A 17,042-nucleotide genomic window follows, 5' to 3' on the forward strand; every position below is an offset into this window, starting at 1 on the left:
TGACCTCACGAGGCTGGCTGATCCGGCTCAGACACCCAGGAGACGTAACGGAGGAGGCAGCGTTTCTCACGGAGCTGCCCATGGCCTGAACGGTTGCCCTGAGGAGGAGGAGGAGGAGGGAGAGGGGGCTGCACGGCCCCGGGAGGCACTCAGAGGGGAGCGAGCACTGGACAAGGGGTGTTCGGGACTTTCAGGCTCTTCACAGCGCTGAGGTACTGGCACTTAGGACTTTGTGGATTTAAGGACATGTTCTCACTTATATAAGCCAAAGGGGCTTCTCCTGGAACACACGGGCATTGGGTTTAAAAAAAAATGACCAGACGATTCTAAAACCAGGATAGGATTCTGCTAGGATCCTACTAGCAGCACGAGCCTGTTCGGCGCATTCTACGTGCCAGGGCGGGGAGGCAGCGGGGTTGTTCGTCTTCCGACCTTCTCCCCCAAGGCTCCCTGTGCCCCCACCAGTGCAGCAGGCACGCAGCAACTTGCCGGGGGGCAGGAGACGCTCGGCCAGGCTGCCAGCAGCCCGGTGGGAGGATGGGGGGAACGACCGGCTCGGGGCCGCAGCGCACTTGCCTTTCTGCAGAAACAACCGACGGCCCTGACCTCCGAATCTGGATCGACTTTCTCATGTTTTGATTTCTAGATTCCAGCTCTCAATGCTTTTCACTCTTATTTGGGCCCTTTCACTCTGTCTTCATCCAACCCTGAAAACACCCCTTAAAATCCTTTAATAAGAGCACCCAGACATCGCACGTGTGATTTACAGCCAGAGACAACTGTCTGTTCCACTCAAGCCCACGCTGACTTTATAAGGCTGAGCAAACTGTTCGTTTCATTATTTTGTACTCAATATAATTACATTGTTTATATCCTGAAAAAATGGATCTCGATAAAACAAAAACCCAAAGATATGGCTGATCTTACTCTTAATAGAAACGGCACTCTTTCATAATTCATAATATTCAAGTTCTAATGGGCTAATGAACCATTTGGAAGCCACGAGAGCTCTTCACGGAACTAAGAGGCTTGCTTTCCGAGACACCCTGTCTACGTCCCCTCAGTTGCCAGAGTACTAAGAGCACCCTTGTCCTCCTCCTGGTGGCTGGGGCCCAGGAGGACCCGGAGAGGCCCTGAAGCTCCCGTCAGACCACGGGCAGGGGGTGGATAAACGGCGCCCCGAGGCCTCTGGCAGGAATCCAGGACGTGTGGTCTGCATCAAAGCACCACCTGCCCCCAGGTTTCAAACCAGAAATCATCACCTCACAGCGACGAAGGCCGGAGGGCCACCTCTTCTAAGCTTTCGGAGGAGGAGGAGCCTGCAGGAGGCCATCGGGCCACGGGGGCTCGCGGGGACCTGGAGGCGGCGCCGCGGAAGTTTCTCAGGGCCCGTTCTGTGGGTGACCTCACCTGTGGCGTTTCTCTTTGCCACTCTGCTACCAAACAGCAGTACTGACTTAGCTTAAGATTTCTCTTCTCCACTCTCCCACGATCTCATCTTCGGGAGATGCTACCGAGCGGTGCAACGAGCGGAAAGCTGCGGTGGAGAAGCCGAGCAGGCGCACGCGGACCGCCGCCCGAGCTCACTCAGCCCCGCCCCGACGGCGCATCTCTGAGCGATCTGACGTGCACGCCGCTCTAAAGCCAAGTTAGTTCATCCCGTAAAAAACGTACTTACGCGCTTTTAAAAGGCATGATTTCGGAGTTCTCTCTGAGTAAACTGAAAGCTGGTGTGCTGCACCGGCTCTTCACCAGAGGCCGATGAAAACCATCCCTGTCTCTGAAAGCACTAACGGGGAACGCCACGAAACTGCTAGCTTTTTTTTGGTAAAATATCTGGGCTTGAAATAATTTGAAGCTATGCTAGAATTTTTTAAGGACAGTTTTCTGTATACAATTTCTTACCTATGAACTTTGATAGGAGAATATATAATTCCACAATTAGATTCTAGTTAATAGTTAACACATATTTATGTCTGCGACAAACATGAAATATATGTGCTATATATATGGAAACTCGTCAAGCCCGTGTAATTGCCAGACAACAGTAACGCCCTTTGAGACGTGAGGGAGGGAGCTTCCTCGGGAGCACCGCCCTCCTCTGAAGGCACACATTCGATTTCCCCAAACGCCAAACTTGAAGGTGGCCCTCGACAGGGTTAACTGAAGTTACCAAATAAGAATTAATCATTTAGATGGAGTCACATGTCCTTGAATTGAGTTTCTACATGATAATAAGCTGAACAGAACATTAGTAATCGTCACGCACTATTCACACAGTCTGTTTGTATTACCATTCAACCCTCACACGACCCTGTGAGGTAGATACTGCAGGGATCCCTAACTTACAGATGAGGAAGCTGCAGCCCAGAGAGGTTAAATAACTTGGCCAAGGTCACACAGCTACTCAGTGGCACAGCACGCTTCAGTCCAGGCCTTGGGGCTCCTGGGCCTGCATGCTTCCCCTCCGCTTCTCGGCCGGTGCCCACCTCGAGGAACAGCCCGGGTTTGCTGGGTGCCTTTTCAGCAGGCCTCTCCCTGTGCTGGTCAGGCTTTTGGAGGAACCTCACAAAGCGAGTTGATTCAAAACCTCACAAAGTGAGTTGTACTCCCCGCTCTGGCAGCCCACTTCAACCTGAACCATGCCCTCTCCATGGTCAGCTTCCCCCCGGAGGTAGGCAATTTGTCCCAATCAGACGGTGCATGCTGACGGACAGTGGCCGAGGCTTCATCCTGGAAGCCCGCTGAGTGCAAGAGTTTTTCATTAACAAACACATGCACACAAATAGCATTTATTTAATGTTATATCCTGCCAGCTGAGACTCCAGAAGCTGGTATTCTGGAACAAAAGAATCTGCTGGAGGCACAGCTGTGAGATATTCCAACTGCTGGAATAAGACTAAACAACTCACGATACCTTCAGGATTTTGCCTCTTCCTCGAGTTTCACGTTTTAGATAAACACAAATTTCCTACCTCTAATTTTAACTCTTGGTTGCTGATTACATTATCAAATATTTTAATATTAGCAAACACTGTCCACTTACGAAAGTTTTCCCCAATTTTTTCCCAAAGGACACCCTTGACTCCAGCCAAAGCTTTTAAAAACAATGAAGTAAACTGATTTTTATTTGCTCCTAATGCAAACAAACTAGTAAGTGCATACCAATCACTGCTTTTCATCACAACACTTTACAGCTGATTTCTGACAGTTACCTCGAGCTGGAAGTAAAGTAGGAATCATCATTGTCATCGTTATACTTCGTTCTTGGTTTTGCTATGATTGGCGTTTCCTGTTCAATGGTCTGCATATCTGAAGTCACTGAATGTGAAATACCACTTGAGGAAACAGAGAATAAATGGAAAAAAATTACGTTAGTTCATGAAGACACTTGTGTTCACGAAAGAATGAATTTTTAATCCATACCCTCAACAAAAATAAATTTATTAGTGGGGTTAAACACATGAGTAATAAAAACATTTTTTTTGGTATAATCATTGAAAAATACTGCCCCTTAGTGAGGACTGTAACTAATTACACAAAACAGTCACATATATCAGTCATGTTTATGGCACCCACTTAATGACAAGTCACACTTATTTCCTTTTTTCTAAGAATCAAATTTGGAATTTTTCATGCTATACTGAATAGTAGAGTAAAGCAAACAATTGAAGAAAGGAAGGAATAATGAGAAAATACTTCTAAAGTTGAATTAACAAGGAAAATCCATTCACGATTAGCAAACTGGTTCACATCCCGAACTCCAGACGCGGCGTCTCACACACCTCCTGCTGCTCCCGAAGCCCATGCCGAGCCTCTCCGAGTCCACCTTTTTCTTGCCACTCACGTTCATCTTTTCGTCTTTCTTCATTTGAATTTCAAGATCCTTATAGGCTAATCGTAATGATGAAACACTGCCAGGAGAACCAAACGCTCCTTAATTTAGCTTGAATTCTGTGTTCTTAAGTTAAAATACTCAGCAGAATCAAACATGTCACTCATACTTTTAGCTTCGTGCTTCTTTCCATAATTAACAATTGTGAAGGAAAGCTGGCATTTTTGCCTAAAGGCCTTTTTTTGAGTAGATGCTCAAGAAAATCTGAATGAGTTTCCAGCCACTTTTTGATTGCTGATGAACTTACATTACTGTTCTAGTTTATATGACCTATTATCACATAATGATAATTTACACTACCTATTATGTAATAACAATGTACACCAAAATTACTTCTATATAGGAGGGTAAAAAGCAGAATTTCTCAGTTGGACTAATATTTTATTATACTTCCACACTACATATCAAAAGTACAAGGTTAGTCTCATTGGTTTGCTCTGGTTTAAGATTTAAAAAATATATAAATTTGACTAACAAAATGAGGATAAAATCCCATGATCATCTCAATAGATTCAGAGAAAGCATTTGAAAAGATCCAACATCCATTTATGATAAAAAATTTTGAATAAAATGGGTATAGAAGGAAATTACCTCAACATAATATAGGCCATATATGACAAACCCACAGCCAACATCACATTTAACAGGGAAAAATTGAAAGCCATCCCTCTGAGAACAGGAACAAGACAAGGGTGTCCACTCTTGCCACTCCTATTTGACACAGTACTGGGAGTTTTGGCCAGAGCAATTAGATAAGAAAAAGAAATTAAAAAGGAATCCAAATTGGCAAGGAAGAAGTGAGACTCCCACTGTTTGCAGATGACACGATTCCATGTATAGAAAACCCTAAAGAATCCATTAGAAAACTATTAGAAATCATCAACAACGATAGCAAAGTTGCAGAGTACACAACTTACAAAAATCAGTTGCATTTCTATACTCTAATAATGAACTAACAGAAAGAGAACTCAAGAATACAATCTCATTTACAACTGCAACAAAAAATCTAGGAATAAATTTAACCAAGGAGGTGAAAGACGTATATAATGAAAACTATAAGACACTATTGAAAGAAATCGATGAGGACATAAAGAAATGGAAAGAGATTCCATGCACATGGATTGCAAGAATATACGTAGTTAAAATGTCCATGCTACTTAAAGCAATCTGCAGATTCAATGCAATCCCAACCAGAACCCCAATGACATTCTTCACATAAATAGAACAAAGAATCATAAAATTCATATGGGGCAAAAAAAGACCCCAAATAGCTAAAGCAATCCTGAGAAAAAACAATAAAGTTGGAGGCACCACAACCCTGACTTCAAAATATACTACAAAGCTACAGTAATCAAAACAGCATGGTACTGGTACAAAAACACACACAGATCAATGCAACAGAATTGAAAGCCCAGAAACAAAACCACACATCTATGGACAGCTAATCTTCAACAAAAGAGCCAAGAATATACAATAGAGAAAGGAAAGTCTCTTCAATAAATGGAGTTGAGAAAATTGGATAGCCACATGCAAAAGAATGAAAGTAGACCATTCTCTTAAGTAGACCATACACAAAAATTAACTCAACATGGATTAAAAACTTGAAGGTTCGATATGAAACCATAAAACCTCCAGAAGAAGATATAGACAGTACACTCTTTGACATTAGTCTTAGAAGGATCTTTTCAAATACCATGTCCAAGGGAAACAAAAGAAAAAATAAACAAGTGGGACTTCATCAGACTACAGACTTCTGCAGGGCAAAGGAAATCAGGAACAAAATGAAAAGACAACCCACCAACTGGGGGAAAACACTTGCAAATCATATATCCAACAAGGGGTAATCTCCAAAATATATAAAGAACTCACACAACTCAAAAACAAAAAGACAAACAATGCAATAAAAAGAATGGGCAGAGGATATGAACAGACATTTTTCCAAAGAAGATAGACAGATGGCCAACAGGCACATGAAAAGACGTTCAACATCACTAATCGTTAGGGAAATGCAAATCAAAACTACATGAGAGATATCACCTTGGTTATAATCACCAAGACAAAAAATAACCAATGCTGGAGAGGATGTGGAGAAAAGGGGACCCTCATACACTGCTGGTGGGAATGCAAAGCAGTGCAGCCACTATGGAAAACAGTATGGAGATTCCTTAAAAAGTTAATAATAGAAATAACATATGACCCAGCTGTCCCACTACTGGGTATCTATCCTAAGAACCTGAAATCAGCAATTCTAAGAGACTTACACACCCCTATGTTCATCGCAGCATTATTCACAGTAGCCAAGACGTGGAAGCAACCCCAGTGCCCATCAACTGATAACTGGATAAAGAAGATGTGGTGTATATAGACAATGGAATACTACTCAGCCATAAAAAAAGATAAAAGCGTGCCATTTGCAACAACATGGATGGACCTTGAAGGTAGGACGTTAAGTGAAATAGGCCAGAGAAAGACAAACACCATATGATTTCACTCATATCTGGAAGATAAACACATGGACAAAGAGAACAGATCAGTGGTTACCAGAGGGGAGGGGTGTTGAAGGGGTGGACAAAAGGGGTAAAGGGGCACATATGTATGGTGACTGACAAATAATAGTGCACAACTGAAGTTTCACAATGTTCTAAACTATTATGACCTTAATAAAATAATTTAAAATATATATATACACATAAATTTGACTTTATAAATACAGTCACACGTTGCTTGGTGATGGGGACATGTTCTGAGAAATGCGTCGTGAGATGATTTCGTTGTTGTGCAAGCATCCCAGAGTGCGCTAACACAAATGTAGATGGCACAGCCTCCTGCACACCTAGGCTCTACGGTACTAATCTTATGGGACCACCATCGGATACATGGTCCGTCACTGACCGAAATGTCATTAGGCAGCACATGACTAGACAAATTCAGAAGGGGTTACTTAATTGCAAAACGATTCCTTGGTTTATGAGAAAATTTCCCGTAGTGTCTCTCTATGTAATCCGGCTTCTGGGAGCATTTACAATGGAGCAGTCATTCCTCGGGCAACGGTTTCTCCTGCACCACCAGTCAGACACCAAGCATCTATTTATCAAACACCTGTTACCAATAGTGCACCAACGGGGTAAAAGACATCTAGAACACTGTCCCTTACACTCAGATTTCTAAAAATGCTATAAATACTTAATTTTTCATAAAAACCTATGCCTATATTCGCACTAACAAGAGCATTTGTTATATTACTAAGATAGCAACAAAATGGCAGAGCCCTGAAAAGTGATATACCTCCCTTATCAGGATGCGTCAGCTACCATCTATTTTATAAAATTGTGTAAAATGTCATGAATCCCTCACAAGAAAGACACTATATAAATTCCATAATAATATAAATATATTGCTGTGTAGTAACAGGGAATGACAACAGAATCTCTTACTAGGAAACAATAATCTTGTTTTTGCTGTTTCCTTCTTTAACGAGTCAACAGGATTTTTTTGTTTTGTTTCTGACAGTTTGGTTTCTTTACTATTATTCCTACAGAAAAGGAATAATGCCTAGGCAACACGCAGACCCATTTTATTACTCAGAAAATAAAGAAATAAGAAAACAACAGATCTGTTTAAAATCACAAATAGATATAACTGTAGCAACAGTCTTCTGGAGAAGATGAAGGCGTGGGAATGAACAAGTTCTACTAGAAAGCTATGAGATGGGAAAGTTTTCCCTCTGAGGACATCTGACGTGGGTCTGTCGCTCGTTAAAAGCGTGCACTTTGACATCCAGGCTTTCTGCAACACGCTCTGGCAGCACTGAGGGAATCCAGAGCCAGGACTCCTGCTCAGAAAGGCGGGGCCCGTCCCAGCAGCAGCTCAAGGGACAGCCCGCAAGACAGTCAGGCCAGGCAGGGGAGCAGCTCCAGCCGCAGCCCTGCCTCCTCCTCCTCCCAACTGTGCCCAGAGACACCCCTGAGGATGGGCCCAGAAACTGCCAGAAGGCGAGGATGGGGCTACTGCACGGACAGTTTAGTTTCACAGTCTGACCACACAAGAAACAACACTGCTCCGGACAGTTCACTGAACTGAAATAACTCTATTTACAGTGGAGGGGAGGAAGACATTTCCTCTACCCTCTGGGTCCTTCTGGCTGGGCTCTGAATGGCATTCACATGAGACAGAATACCAGGAGAAAATCAAACAAAGTTTTATAACATGTAGACATGGGAGAGACTCAGGAAAACTGAGCAGCTTGCCAAAAGAGCAGAAGCTCTCATCTTAAATACCATCTTCAGCTAAAGACAAAGGAGGATGTTGGGGGGTTGGTTTGGGGGCTTCAAAGGGGAGGAAGGCAAGTCACATGGAAATGGAGAAGCAAATGTTTGGTAAACAGAACTATGATAAGAGTGGGCTTAGCAAGGACCCTCCCAGCCTATGGGATACCCAGAGTTATCTGTGCTGATGGCCTGTCCTGGGAACGGCCTTTATTTTAAATCTCTTTTAGGCAGTTAGGGGGAAGGTCAAAGTTTCTTCCAGAGTCTTTTGTCCTTAAAAATAAGGCAAAGCAAAGAGACAAAGAGACACATTTTGGGGTGGTCAATTCTGATCTCCCACAACAGCCATTAAAAAAATTAACTTGGAGAAGAATAACGCTGTCACATCTTAAGGATAAAAGGTGCACTTTCTCATAGCTGAGCAGCCCAGCAGGCATTTGGTGGAACTGAGCTGTGATGGGTCTGAGAGGGAGGACAGTGATGAAGGCACAGTGGTGCAGCTGTTCTGAACAAGGCCAAGAAAGCTGTCAGACTGGGCTCCCCAATCAAATTCAGAAACGCTCCATGACCTGCAGATTCGCTTCTGCGCTGTATTAAGCAGTCCTGATGAAAGACACAGGCTGGTGCTCCTTCTGGCATCTACACGTTCCCTCCGTCCACAGGCCCTGCAGGAAGGGAGCTGGTGCTTTCTGCAGTCCACATCCTCTGTGCTGACCAGACACTGGACTTGACCCGCTCTCTCAGAAAATCTCACACACGAGCAATCTGGACAGAGCCCACCTGAGCCCACCGAGAAGAGCCATCTGAACACTCAGATTTAACCTTCCGCCTTTCCCAGGGCTTAGTCAGAGAAATTAAAGTGAAATGTGTGAAAACAAAATAAATTTTACATCAAGTATTTCAAACCATATTTAACCTAAATACAGTGTAGTGCTGCCCCCTATGTTCTGTGAGCTAAATGACAAGGAGAGAGAATTTGGAACGGTGGGCACTTCCCAGACCACGTCTGCACAGCACACGGTTAGTGTGAACAGCAAGAAGTCACATTGATGGAGCGCGCTCTACGCCCCAGGCACCGAGTGAGGCACCCGAAGGAGCATTCACTACGTTAATCCTCAAAACCACCTCAGAAAACAAGCAGTAGTATTTTCTTCATCACACCGTCGTAGTAACTCAGGCTAAAGCGGATAAAATAGACATGAAAATAAGAGAAAAACCCATATAAACAAAATAAACACACATAAAAACCAGGGATCCAGGTGGCTTTCCTTTCGGTGTCACATGCCCTCCCTTGCTTCTCTCCTTATGACCTCTGACACGCAATCACAAGCACTCTCCAGGGGCCATATTTCCTTTGTTTCCCACACAAAGGAAAACCTCTCAAGAGTCTCAAATGTCTGCTTAAAACCAGTCTCTTGACAGCCCCCTGGCTCCCAGTTTCTTCCCCATGCTCCCTGTCCTGGCTGTCACTACCAAACTCACCTTCCGAAATACGCCCTTCCCCACAGCACTCCTTAAGGAGCTCTTTCTGCCTCTCGGATAAACTGTAAAACTACCAGCCTGACGGCAAGGCGCTCCACGTTATCACTCAGCTTCTCCAATCCAGGCAGGTCGCCCAGTACAGGCGTCTTAATTCCTTCTTCTTCACTTTCTTTTTCTCCCTCTCTTCTGTGCCAATCTGACTCTGAGACCCCTTCAGGATCCAGGCTCAAAACCTCTGGAGATACCACCATGCCTATAGCCTTCCATCATATATTTAGAATTTAGTCGCTAAGTCCAATGGGGCTTCAGGTTACAAATACTTTTTCATCATTGGGATATAATTCACACACCATAAAATTCACCCTTTTAAAGTGTACAATTCCACGGTGTTTAGTATATTCACAGATCACGCCATCATCACCACTATATAATTCCAGAAACTTTCATAACCCCAAAAAGAAACCCCATACCCATTAGCGTCACTCCCCCTTCCCTCCTGCCCCTCCCCTAGCCCCTGGCAATCACTAGTCTGCTTTCTGTCTCTGAGGATTTGGTTATTTTGGAAATTTAACATATGTATACGGAATCATACAATATGTGGTCTTTTGTGACCCCCTTCTTTCTTAGCACAAACTTTGCAAGATTTATCTATGTCGTAGCAGTATCAGTACCATACTCCTTTTTATGGCTGAGTAATAGTCCATTGTATGGCTATACCACCTTTTGTTGATCTAATCATCAGTTTATGAGCATTTGGGTTGCTGTTTCTCCTCTTTGGCTACAGGAATTAATGCTGCTATGGACACTCCTGTACAAGCTTTTGTGTGGATGTGTGTTTTCATTTCTCTGAGTATACACTGAGGGATGGAATTGCTGGGTCATGTGGTAACACTATGTTTAACTTTTTACATTGCCGCCAGTAATATATGAGGGTTCCAATTTCTCTGCATTCTTGTCAACACTTGTCATTGTCTGTCTTCTTGAGTGAAGTGGTACCTCCTTGTGGTTTTGATATGCATTTCCCTAATGACTAACGATGTTGAGCATCTTTCATGCGAAAATACCTCCTGACACATTTCTGTCTTTCTCTTCTCATTGACACCATCCCAATCCTGCCCTCACAACTTCAACCAGAAATTGTTGCTGCTCTCCCCTTGCCAGTAGTCTCTCTTTCAATCTACACGTCAATACGTTATTAGTTTTCATAAAACTAAATTTTGCATTACCCTCCTCACACACATGTAAAAATAAAGGGCATTTGGAAAGCAAATCTCAGAGTTGATTAATTAACAGCTTTATTGACTAAAAACGTATCACTACAACTAGATTAAACTTACATTGATTCTTCGTTAGGCGCCGCCCTGGCCAGAACGTCTTCCGTTTCCTTCATTTTATCCACAGCTTGGGCTTGTTTTTCAATTTCATTAAAGCACGTATTTGACAGTTTCTGGGCTCCCAAGCTTCCTTTTTTGGCCCCAAGCTAGAAGATAAATAAGATTACATTCTACCCAAACTGTTTGAAGACTCCTGCGACAATCGACAATCGTAACACTTACTGAGCTTGATCACCTGCTGGGCACTGTGACAAGCACTTTACATTTGTTCCCTGACTCAGTCCTCACAACTCTGAAGTTGGCGTAACAATAATTTATTCCCAATTTATAGAGGAGGACCTGAAGCTCACACGAGTTGAGGGACTTGGCCAAGATCACACGGCCAGTAAGTGACGAAGTCAGGACTCGAGCCCTGGCACCGCCTCCTGAGTGGAGCCTCTCAAAGGAGTGACAGCATCTGAAAGCTCCGCAGACGACAACCCTCCAAACCTCGAGAGACGGCCTTGCTTAAAGGAACGCAACCACGACAGAAACTCGGGGAGCCTCTGCTGATTGTCTTAAGAACTTTGTCATTGACAGAAGAATGTTAAACACCGATTCTAGAAAATCCTCACTAAGTATAACATTCACCTCATTGATCAAAACACACACCCTTGATCAAAGCCACATTTATTATGATACGGCTCAAAACAAACAAACATAACACCACGAGAGCGGCTTCCTCGAGTGCAGCAGCTATTGTGGAGCTGAACTACTGATATTTTATACAGAATACTCACCCCTTTTTTAGCTTGACTGGGTTTCTTTTTTATGATAGAGGAAACCTCTGTCAAAAAATAAAGAGTAGAAAGTCAGACCAATAGAAATACATAATTTTTCTTTAAAAAATTCTAAGATACTATATATTATTATTTAAGAGACGATAACATTTTCCACATTAGTTTGTCACCCAGAAGACTCAAGTGTAGGAGTGTACTTTACATTAACAGAGTTTCATCAAAACGGAGTCCTCAGTATTTCCACATCATATCCAAACTCGGGGAAAAGATATTTTTTGGACACCACACTGAAGAGAAGTAAGGAGCCTGAGCTCGCCCCATTCATCAATTTCTTCAGGAGCATTTCTTACGTTTATTAGAACAAACTCTCCTATTAACCTCTACTACTCAAAAACTTTCAAAATTATTATAATTTTTTTTGGCTGAGGAAGATTTGCCCTGAGCTAACATCTGCTGCCAATCTTCCTCTTTTTTTATTGTATGTGAGCCGCCACCACAGCATGGCCACTGACAGACGAGTGGTGTAGGTCCATGCCCGGGGACCAAACCTGGGTTACCAAAGCAGAGCATGCCACTAGGTAAAACCACTAGGCCACTGGGGCTGGCCCTCAGAATTATTTTAAAATATACAGTTAGCCAGGCATTCTGTAGACAACTAAAGCAGACAGTGATGTGCTTTTCCACCCCGACTTATTTTTTTATTACAGTAAAATTGGATTATAACATTCTATAGCTTTCAGATGTACATCATAATATATTTCCAATTCTGTGTAGATTACATCATGTTCACCCCCCAACTTATTAGTATTCTATTATTTTAGGAGCAGTACTTTCTAAATTGCACAAAAATATATGATACTTTTAGATAAAGTTCCTTAAAAATCATTTTCTGGGCAAAGTTTAATCAGAGATTATATATTCTGTCCTTAAATTATGTTTAAGATACCCAGGAAGAATAAAATCTTACTTTTTGTCTTACAAAGATGAGAATGTGCTTTAACAGGAAAAGACAGCATAAAACCACAAACAACAAAAGATTAAAATCTTTAGCTCTAATGAGAGAACACCACCATTACATCTCATGTGAAGAAAAGATCCACGGAAATTTTTCTTTCCACCACGTTCTTTTAGATTTGTATTGTAGTCACATAATCTGCTCCTAACCTCCCACGAGTCTATTAACACATGCTGAAAACATCTAGAACATTTCTAATAGTTTAGTTTTTACCAAAGCAGTTACTTTCCAATTAAGGCAGTGTGATATGCACTAATTTCAGATTATAATTCCATGATTAAAATTAAAGATTAAGGTCCCCTGGTATAAAATCAGAAAGAGAATAAAATGTTAAGACCTCTTGAGTAAACACAAAGGACGTGGCTGCTCTGATTTCTGCTGATGCTGCGAACGTCAACCAGCCCAACTCAAACTGGCCAATCAAAGCGCCACGGCAACCTCAGGTGGGGACGCAGGCTGCTGCATTTCATGTCAACAAGCTAGCCAAAACAGAACAACATCCTTTGCTTGATAAAATCTCATTAATAGATTAATAATCATGATGCCAAATTACTCCATAAATTCTAGGCAGAATGTAAAGGCAGGACCCATGTTTTTCCTAAAGAATCTTACTCTCTAAATCAGAATACAGAGTCTCATGCATGTTACCTAAAGCAGCCTTGGTCGGTGCATTAAGACCATCCACACTTGGTCCTTGTTCTTGTCCACCTGAAAGTTAAAAATATTGATATTAATGCAGAAAATATACTCATCAAGTGTGCTTTTGAATATGTAATACATTCCACTTGCTCAGAACTACATTATCTTCTCCAATTATGCCAATGATCCTCTTTCTTTTTAGCTCCATATTCTATCATTATAAGAATTTTCATTTAAAAGTCCATTAAAATAGAAGTGTCTCTTTTATCCAGTCGCTTTATAGAATAAAAATGTTACTGGTCTCCCTAGTAATTATCACTTAAAATTCTACCTATGATCCGGTGTTTTAAAGCAAACCGTTTTGGGATACCTAGTACATACGTGCACTGCCCACCCAATATATTTTAATATTGGAAATTCTAACACCAATTATATTAACGATAGAAACCTAAATTTTCAGTTGCCAGGAAATCTGCCATATTTTCTAGTTTACCTAAAAAATGATGCTGGTTAGGAATTCTGTTAAGTCTTCATTAAAAAAATATTCTATTATTTTATTTATCACTTTAAAAATAGAGGGGCTGGCCCCGGGGCCGAGTGGTTAAGTTCGCGCACTCCGCTGCAGGCGGCCCAGGGTTTCATTGGTTCGAATCCTAAGCACGGACATGGCACCACTCATCCAGCCACGCTGAGGCAACATCCCACATGCCACAACTAGAAGGACCCACAACGAAGAATGTACAACTATGTACTGGGGGGCTTTGGGGAGAAAAAAGAAAAAAACAAAAAATCTTAAAAAAAAATGGATAAACAAAATGCTATATATCCATGCAATGGAATATTATTTGGCCATAAAAATTAAATGAAATACTGACACATGCTCCAACATGGATGAATCTTGAAAAAATTATGCTAAGCACAAGAAGCAGCTCACAAAAGACCACTTATTGTATGATTGCATACGTACGAAATGTCCAGAACAGGCAAATCCTTAGATAGGAAGGAGACTAGTGGTTGCTCAGGGCTGGGGGCAGGGGCAGGGGAGAATGGCGAGCGCCTGCTAATGGGTATGGGGTTTCTTTTTGGGCTGCTGAAAATGTTCTGGAATTAGATAGTGGCGATGGTGGCACAACCTTGTGAATATACCAAACACCAAGGAATTGTACACTTCAAAAGGGTGAATTTTATGGTGTGTGAATTATATCTCAACACAGCTGTTATGTAAAAAATGGCAGGCCCAACAGTGGCTTAGGGCAAACTCTATTTTTATAAATATTTAAAAGGTAAACCCTAGTTAAGGCATTTAAATAGGCAAAGCAGGATGAGTGAGAAAAATGACATTCTGTAGAAAAAGAACTGACCACGGGGGCTAGCCCCGTGGCCGAGTGGTTAAGTTCGCGCGCTCCGCTGCAGGCAGCCCAGTGTTTCGTTGGTTCGAATCCTGGGCGTGGACATGGCACTGCTCATCAAGCCACACTGAGGCAGCGTCCCACATGCCACAACTAGAAGGACCCACAACCAAGAATATACAACTACGTACTGGGGGGCTTTGGGGAGAAAAAGGAAAAAATAAAATCTTAAAAAAAAAAAAAAGAACTGACCACGTGTTTACTGATTCCCTACTGGCCAGGAGCTCCTCTGGGCACTGGAGAAACAGCAGTGAATAAGGACACATCGGCAGAGTATTTTAGGTCCAATATTCTATTTGTTAAAATTCTGTTTTTCTCTCCTCCTCATTGTGTAACCTTTAAGTTTATTCGAGACTGCACGTTGTCACTCAGTGCTGACGAATGAAATACTGGGTTAAGCCTTGGGATGACAAGTCTCCCTAACTAACGGCTGAGTGAGAAAAATTCTGGACGGAGAAGAAGGGGGAAAGTGCCGTGGCAGGTGGAAGAGGAGGCGGAACGCTAAACAATACAACTTTTAGGAGCAACTCTTAGCTAAGAATGTAGATTTAAACATGTTTCCAAGCACAAAAGCTTGCTCTGCGTTTAGTTGTCTTAGTTTTCCCTTAGTAAAACAAACTGAGACACCTGGCCTTCGGGGGTACGCGGATCTCCTGGGGCCGGTAACCTTCGCTCCCCAAAGGCCTTGTATGCTAACGAGTTGTCGTAGCAACAAGATTCAAGTTATCACCTGTACTTTCAGCAGGTACGAACCCCCTTTCTCACTCTGTTAGTCAGGAGAGTGTCGGCCACACTTTTTCTCTTCTCTCCTTACGCATAATGACAAACTGATGCACGGCTCAGGTAAATTCTTCACCTCAAAAAAAGAATCTCTCCCCGGAGGAGCTCACAGCCTGGTGGAAGGGACACACAGTGGGCACACAGTGGGCATGATAACTCCCAGAGCGGAGGTGCATGTGCCAGGACAGCACACAGCGTGTGGTTGTGACTGGGAGCGCTTGCTGGCCAGACACCGTAACTCAACACCAGAGACGGAACTTTCCTTTACAACACGCTCCACGACTCCACTCTCACCGACGGCTGAATGCCCATCTCTTTTACGACTCTTTTCTTGATAAACACTGTTTACTCTCCAACCATCCAGCAAAGTCCTTCCCAGAAAGTTTCTCAATACTGCCACCCTGTCGTAAGGTCAGTGACCGTGTAGACTTCTGTGCTAAGCTCCTTAAAGCAGCGCTAGGCTCAGTGTCTGCAAGCCAGCACTTTCGGCATGGACTCCAGGAGCTCCCCGCTGAGTTGTCAAGGGTTACGTTTTTGTGTCACTTTACACTAACATTCTGGCTAACAGAAGATGCTCAATTTTAAAACAGAAAGAGTTGACATCTTGACCCATGTTATTCATTTCACATAAGTGACTTTTAAAATGTAAGCAATTCATATATTCACAATATATATAATCCCACAATAAAGTCATCAACTGTGAATCGTTAGGTATCAATTCTTTTTTTTTTTTTTTGAGGAAGATTAGCCCCGAGCTAACTACTGCCAATCCCCCCCTTTTTGCTAAGGAAGACTGGCCCTGAGCTACCATCCATGTCCATCTTTCTCTACTTTATATGTGGGACGCCTACCACAGCACGGCTTGCCAAGTGGTGCCATGTCCGCACCTGGGATCCGAACCCGCGAACCCTGGGCTGCTGAGAAGCGGAATGTGCAAACTTAACCGCTGCACCACCGGGCCGGGCCCAGGCATTAATTCTTTATAGAACAGTTTTTTAAATTGAAATCTTGTGTTCTGATTATAAAGGTGACATACAATCACTGTAAAAGTTCAATCACTTCAAAACTGTATCAAGATGAAAATGAAAATCCTCAGTAATTTCATTCTCCAGTTAACAATTTGGTGTGTGCCTTCCAGAATTTCTGTGCGTGTATATTTTTGTTCCTATTTTTTTACAAAAATGAGATCACAGTCCACGTTCAGTTATCTTGTTCCCCACTTTATAACCTATCACAGACATCCCTCCCTATTAAATACAAGGGTCTTATTTTCCAGCAGTTTCACAGCATGCCGCGGAGCCACAGGCTAGCACTGTATGACCGTTCCAAAGGCCACCTTGATGATTTGCTGGAGTGGTTTCCACATTCCTTGGAGCTAAAGAGGATGGTTCTGGTTGTGCTGACGCCCACCCTGGGCCGCTCACCTGAAGCAAAGTGAGAAAAG

At 42.7% G+C, this 17,042-nt stretch overlaps 1 protein-coding gene across 2 annotated transcripts in view; it reads right to left on the minus strand.

Annotated features, from left to right (window-relative positions):
* The window catches only part of ARFGAP3 (ADP ribosylation factor GTPase activating protein 3), a 55,458-nt gene that overhangs the window by 19,922 nt on the left and 18,494 nt on the right, over positions 1-17,042 (minus strand). Inside the window, exons 6-11 of one of the 2 annotated variants that reach the window (XM_023631027.2) lie at positions 16,935-17,022; positions 13,419-13,478; positions 11,756-11,802; positions 10,980-11,122; positions 3,786-3,914; positions 3,216-3,338 (exon numbers count right to left, since the gene is read on the minus strand). In XM_023631027.2, the coding sequence (XP_023486795.1) occupies positions 3,216-3,338; positions 3,786-3,914; positions 10,980-11,122; positions 11,756-11,802; positions 13,419-13,478; positions 16,935-17,022 (590 nt within the window). The remainder of the gene's footprint in view (positions 1-3,215; positions 3,339-3,785; positions 3,915-10,979; positions 11,123-11,755; positions 11,803-13,418; positions 13,479-16,934; positions 17,023-17,042) is intronic. The other variant, XM_023631028.2, reaches the window with a different exon arrangement.

The sequence above is a fragment of the Equus caballus genome, chromosome 28, assembly GCF_041296265.1.
Source record: "Equus caballus isolate H_3958 breed thoroughbred chromosome 28, TB-T2T, whole genome shotgun sequence".
Lineage (NCBI taxonomy): Eukaryota > Metazoa > Chordata > Mammalia > Perissodactyla > Equidae > Equus > Equus caballus.